This window comes from Amblyomma americanum, chromosome 1 (genome assembly GCF_052857255.1).
Source record: "Amblyomma americanum isolate KBUSLIRL-KWMA chromosome 1, ASM5285725v1, whole genome shotgun sequence".
NCBI lineage: Eukaryota > Metazoa > Arthropoda > Arachnida > Ixodida > Ixodidae > Amblyomma > Amblyomma americanum.
This window is the reverse complement of record NC_135497.1, coordinates 327,329,752-327,335,974: the sequence shown is the minus strand read 5'-3', so window position 1 is coordinate 327,335,974 and position 6,223 is coordinate 327,329,752. Positions and strand designations below refer to the sequence as shown.

At 45.1% G+C, this 6,223-nt stretch overlaps 1 protein-coding gene across 2 annotated transcripts in view; it reads right to left on the bottom strand.

Moving 5' to 3' along the window:
- Positions 1-1,053: 1,053 nt before the first annotated feature.
- LOC144115469 (protein argonaute-2-like) overlaps positions 1,054-6,223 on the bottom strand; it is a 103,752-nt gene continuing 98,582 nt past the window's right edge. For both annotated transcript variants that reach the window (XM_077649869.1, XM_077649868.1), the window contains 2 exons: positions 2,350-2,577; positions 1,054-1,373 (listed from right to left, as the gene is read on the bottom strand). In XM_077649869.1, the coding sequence (XP_077505995.1) occupies positions 1,059-1,373; positions 2,350-2,577 (543 nt within the window). In that variant the 3' untranslated portion in view covers positions 1,054-1,058. The remainder of the gene's footprint in view (positions 1,374-2,349; positions 2,578-6,223) is intronic.

Here is a 6,223-nt window from a genome sequence, read left to right as displayed (position 1 = left end):
GTTCTTCTCTGCCTGCAATACATACAGCATATATGAGTATAGCAAGTCGGGACGCAGGCAGCGAGGAAGAGAGAAAATATCGCCGGACAGTGGTGAACAACATTTTGTTAGAACAAGACAAAAAAAAAAGCATAGTAGGCGCATTTACATTTTACGCAAAATTTTAGTTGTGCGCTCATAAAAGATTCACAGATGAACTAAGCGCAATTAAACAAACACGTGAAAGCCACACAACACAGGGCAGGCGATGTGTGTTCATGTCCCTGTTCAGTTGCGCCTCTGTGATGTACGTGTAGCTTACAATGAACCAAACTGAAAAACTTTAAATTTCGATCATAGAATTTGGATCAAAATTCTCACGTTTTTAATTTCGTCTGGTGGTAAACGTCTTGTTTAGGTAACACAAAAAGAATTTACAACCGACTAATTTTTTTCTTCGTGGAGGAATTCGAAGCAGCAGTCCTGAATGTGAGCGGAGCAGCACTTCACAGTTAAGTCGTCTCTCACTCCGACAAAACGCATTAAAAATTGTTGCTATGCGCCAAGAGGAACTGGAGAAAATGTCCACTTCGTGTCACGTATATCTTGTCCTCTACGTGTTGCGCACATGTCCAACATTCTTGGACAAAAAAAAAATGAAATTTGGGAAACTAAGATTCTGGTATTGAAATATTCAAGGTCAATTCTTCCAATATCTGGAAGAACCTTCCTTTTATACTGTTTCCATCGCTCGCATCGAGCAGTTATGACTGTAATAGAAAACCAATGAGGAACGCTTTGGACTGTAGCAAAAACGTTAATAGCAAAAAATGCAAGCCTGCAGGCGGGAGGTTGGGGATATATTGATCGTTGTAGTAGAATCTTACAAAATATGAGGAACACTGAGCTCATAATACCCTCCCTATACCCTATGTAACACCCTCCCTGCAAAGGCCTTTAAACGCTTTCCCGTTCAAAAATGTTTTTCTCCAGAATCCAGAACTGTTGGGTATGACGTCAGTGGTACTCCTCCAGGCTCACCGTAACCGGAATGCAGGGGCAGCGGAGAACCTCCTCCATTACACGAAGTACATGGAAGCCTGCAGTTCCTGCAGCACCTTGACGGCCTCCACGTATTGGGCAGTGGTCAACACTGCGTCCCCGCCGCCCTCAGACGACTGGCTGACCGCGCCTGACGTCTCCAGCTTGCTGGCGATGTGGTGTTTTGCGCGGAAGGCGGCCAGGTGCGCGTAGTACACAGGGGCCGGGATGCTCACGCTCCTTGCACACCGGGAGTATGTGTGGCACAGGTAGAAGCTGAGCTTCTGCAGGTCGTCCGCGCTGAAGTTGGAGTCATCCCACACGATATAGTAGTGGGCCGGCCGGCTGGTGCCCTGCGGGAGCGCAAAGGAGTAAAGTTATTCACATGCCCAGATTCCGAGTGCCATGTCGGGCTGGGTCGCTTCGCATCGTGGTATGTGGTGGTGCGGTGTGGTCCTGCTTGTGGTGCGATGTGATGTGGGATGGTGTGTGCGGTTTGAATACACTTATTTTATTAGCACACATTACGTGGGAAGGAGAGTGTTTAAACGCAATATACAAAAAACTGGCAGTGCCTATGAGCACAGCACGTGCTCGCCTTGCTCTTAATGCTGCGTGCACAACATGTTTCTCTCTTTATTTGACCTTAGATGCCCTCGCGCCGTTAAATACCGTGAATAACTATTATTTCCTGCCTGGCTGTCATCAGCGCATTGGTCGGTCATCGTCATCTATGTCGCTGTCCCGACTTCGGTACAGCATAAAAAAACGAGGCATACAAGCCGACACGACTATTTAAAAAATCAGTTTTTTGGCCGTTTCTTGAGACTGCAAAGCCGCGTCCCGCTTTAACGTACGAGCAAGCAGGCCCAGGCGAGCATCAAGCGCTTCTCTTTTCACCCAACCCCATGCATTCATTGTCTGAGCAGACGCCATCCTGAAAAGAAAAACTAATGACCACATCCGTATGACAGCATCAATCCGCACTGGACATAAGGCCCCCCGTGCGCAACTTCCGATACCGCTTCCTCAAGGTCGAACGATGACGTTACAGTCACTCATAGCGCTCCTGGTGGCCTCGATGTGAAGCGGAATGCTTCCGCCACGGTACCGCTTGCAGGTGATCTCGGAGGCCATGCTTCCCTTTCCTCAAGCTGCGGAAGGCCTCCACCGCAGGCGCTCCTGGTATTTGTAGCGCACTAAAGACGCGACGCGACTGTGGCGACGCCGGCGCCCGGACTATTTCCTCCGCAAATTGATAAACGAAAACACCGCGGACCATTTCTTCCCGCTGACAATAGCAACAAGGGCGGAGAAGAGGTCGCCTACCTGGATGCCGAAGTGGCTGCAGAGGAAGAAGTCGAAGTCCAGCGGGTGCGTGACCACCGAGTCTACGGTCGTGCCTGGTGGGACGTTGCGGAACTTGCCCACGCCGTCGCGGTCGTTGGCAGGCATGAACCTCGTATGGTGTCGCTTCTGGACCACGATGAACGTCAGCGGTGGCTCGTAGGTCTCGGTGGGACACATTTCCGCACACGCCAGCCGGATGGCGCTCACCTGAGAGATTCGAGAGCGGAAACAAAGAAAAACTTGGTCAGGGTTTAAAGGCCATTCGACGAATCACGATATATACTTGGTACAGAATGTAAACAAAACGCTTTGGACCTACACGAACTCTGCTGTCCTATCTTATATAATTGTCGTTTGGGAAAAAACTCTATGGCGAAGAGCAGCGTTTTTTTAGCAACGCTATTATCGGTTGTGATCTGGTTAAACGAGCAGTGTCAGCAACTGTTCAACTCAACGGAAGTGCAGCTTTTCCAACCAACGCCGAAATGAACAGCAGTCAGCTGCAGTTACTCGCACACTCCGCTAAATTGAGTTCACGCGGTCCACATTCTGGATCACATGATCGGTTTATATACATAACTCTAGGCATTGACTTACTATTTGACTTCACTCAACTAAAGTTTCTGTGCAAGCGTGGCGTTTGAGTATGCCGTCAGTGAACAACCACACAAAGCCAAGAAAATTCAGTAGAGGAACGCCCGGCTTCACCGCTCAGCCGTTGTTTTCCTGGTGCCACTTCGTGGCATTTTTTTTTGTGGCTAAACTAATTCCAATGATACAACTCAATAATGAAGCCGCTTTTCCCCGTAAAAGGACCCCCATCCAGTAAATGGCGTCGGCTGGTTTTCACGAACCTGCAAGGTGGACAATGCAGCGAGCGCGGTGACAATGACAATAGTCTCTCCTGTGAGGGGGGAGACTAACCCCTTCCTTTTGCGACTTCCTACATGGTTACCTTAGGAGGCTCATGAGAAATGGTCTACGCCATTGGCTGCAAGAGAGTCCTTTCAGGGGGAAAAGACGCTTGGTTCTTGAGTTGTATCCGACTTTAATGGAAGTTGTAGAGTGAGACTTATATGAGCCAGGATAGCACTCGGCCGATGCAGCGGGTCAGTAGACTGGTCTAACTGCGACCCCCTACTGAGCTGAGACCTCAACTGCAGGTGGCGCTGCCTTTTATTACCCGTGCCACATGCGCACTAGAAATAACCGCAGATGTTTGTAGCCTTAAGTTTGCCTATGCCATTATTTTCGGAGCTGGCGCTACACGTCCAGATTTAACGACATTACAATTTATTGGCAGATTTATTGATATTACAGATTCGCAACTATAACAGAGGAGATTACAATCCAATCAATGACGATCGAAATTCAAATGTTTTCTGATAATATTCTGACGCCCTCTTTACAATATAGGTCGTATTAGATAACCGCGGGTTCAATTTAGAGACAAGCTCGCCTAACATGTAGCCAAACGTGTCCCGCTTGTCACGCTATCAAATCATAAATCTAAGCTTTGCTTTAGAAGAAAGCATCGACAAATGAGAAATAAGAAAAAACGGTTGTACAAAAATGCATAGCACGAATGTTCGCCCTGCACGCGGGGTAAATATAAAACCTACCTAAAGCTGTGTTGTTATGGCCTTTGTGTCGAAAAAAATAAATATTTTTTTCAAAAGCCCTTCCGGCGCTACTTAGGAACAATAAGAGCAAGCCCTTCAAAGCAATACGTCAGAACAGTGTCAGTAATGATATATCAATACATGATATTCACAGCGCCCCCTACTTCGATGCTGAATGTCCTAAAGCTTTTAATTCGTTTTTCGCATATATTTTCACCAAGAAGATAATCCTAACATCCCGTAAGTACCAGATTTTGGTTACCCGTACATGGCACCGGTTGACATTACACTTTATGGCTTAGTACACCTGATAAATAGCCTAGCACCCTCTTCTTCTGGGGTTGATGAAATTAACTGAAAATACTAAAGAAATGCCATTTCTGTCTCCAGCATCATCTTCCGTCATATCTTTAAGCAGTCAAAATCTACAGGTGAGGTTTCCACCGGTTGGAAAATAGGAAAGGTTGTACCGGTTTTCAGAAGTACTAACAAACACTCGCACGGAAATTGATGACTTGCACCTTTTTGGACTTTGCCAAAGCATTTTATCGGGTAGAACATTGCCGACAAATATCTAAGCTTTGTGCTCTCAAATTAAATTCTTTAACTCTGTCATGGGTCCGTAGTCTTCTTTCTAATCGCCAGCAGTTCACCGCTGTTAACAATTATTAATTTCCTGTTTCCGATGTTACATCGGGCGCGGCACTAGGAAGCCTCCTCGGTCCATTACTATTCTTAATTTACATTAATAACCTGCCAGCAACAATCTTATCTTATGTGCGCATATTTGCTGACGACTGCATTATTTATTCACCAATAAAATTTACTAATGGCCACCTTGAACTTCAAAGTGACCTCGATTGCATAAACGACTGGTGTAAAACGTGTCTAATGACTTTAAACATTTCTAAGTGTAAGATAATTACTTTTAGCCGAAAATCAGTCACTTCGAATTTTCCATACCACAATAATAACGATACATTGGCTCGGACTACGCAGTATAAGCATCTAGGCGTCCATATTTCACCAAACTTTTCTTGGGCTGAACACATAACCATCACTTTCGCTAATGCTTCCCGGTAACTAGTTTTCATTCACCGTAACCTGCAATGCACTACCCCTCACGTGTGTGAACAAGCCTACATTACTTCTGTCACACCGCAGCTAGAGTACGCTTCATCCATCTGGTCACCTCATCAGAAATATCTGAGAGAGAAGTTGGAAGCTGTCCACAATGGGGCTTGTCGTCTCATTTCGCAAAATTGCAGTTATCAGTCTAGTCTAACCCAACTAAAGATCAAACTTTCGCTCTATGCATCCGTTGCAAATTCGTCGCAAGACTGCCCTTATATCTATCTTTCACAAATACGTCCATGCCACTGATTCACCGCCAGCACATCTGCAACGTCCTTCCTACTTATAACATAGATTACATAATAACTACAGCTATGCCGCATTTATGGCAACACACATGCTTTCAACTTCTGGTCACTCCCGCGTGCCATCTGTCTCTGGAAGAATCTTCCGGACTGCATCGCCCTGCAGGCTAATCATGACACCTTTTGCGAACATCTACCCAAACACTTCGCTGATAACGGTTAGCACGTCATTTATATACTCCGGATTCGTACAACTTCGTTTTCAGCAGCTTGAGACCTATTGCCTCTTTGGTTCCGTGGATGTGCAACTTTGCTCATTTATGCCTGATATGTTTTCTTTGGCTTTTGTATAACTCGACTTCGTGCATTTCCCCTGTTTTTGTTCCATGACACAGTTGTTTTTACTTTTATCTCTTTTTGTGAATTGCGATATCTTATCTGAACTCACCTGTTTTTTTGTGTGTTTTGCTGCACTTTTACTATTTTTTATTTGTAACATATTTTGCGCAATGTTCTGTATTTGACCCCCCCCCTTTTTATTTTTACACAATGCCTTTGCGGAGACCTGTGAGGTGTATTTAAATACATAAAAAAATAAAAAAAAGAAAGAAAGAAAGAAAACGAAATTTTAAAAAGTCACGGTGATGATAACGCCTTCAAGGGGCTAAAAAAATCACCTGAATATAAACAGTTTCAATGAGTCAGAACCTCAGCAATGTCATTCAAATATAATATAAAAATAAATTTGTAGAAAATGCCACTGTTCTTGCTTGACTAGTCGTAAAAGTCGAACTGGCGTGCCAGCTCACAGGCTAACAGTGCTTCAGAATTGCTGGTAAAAATGCTGCTCTT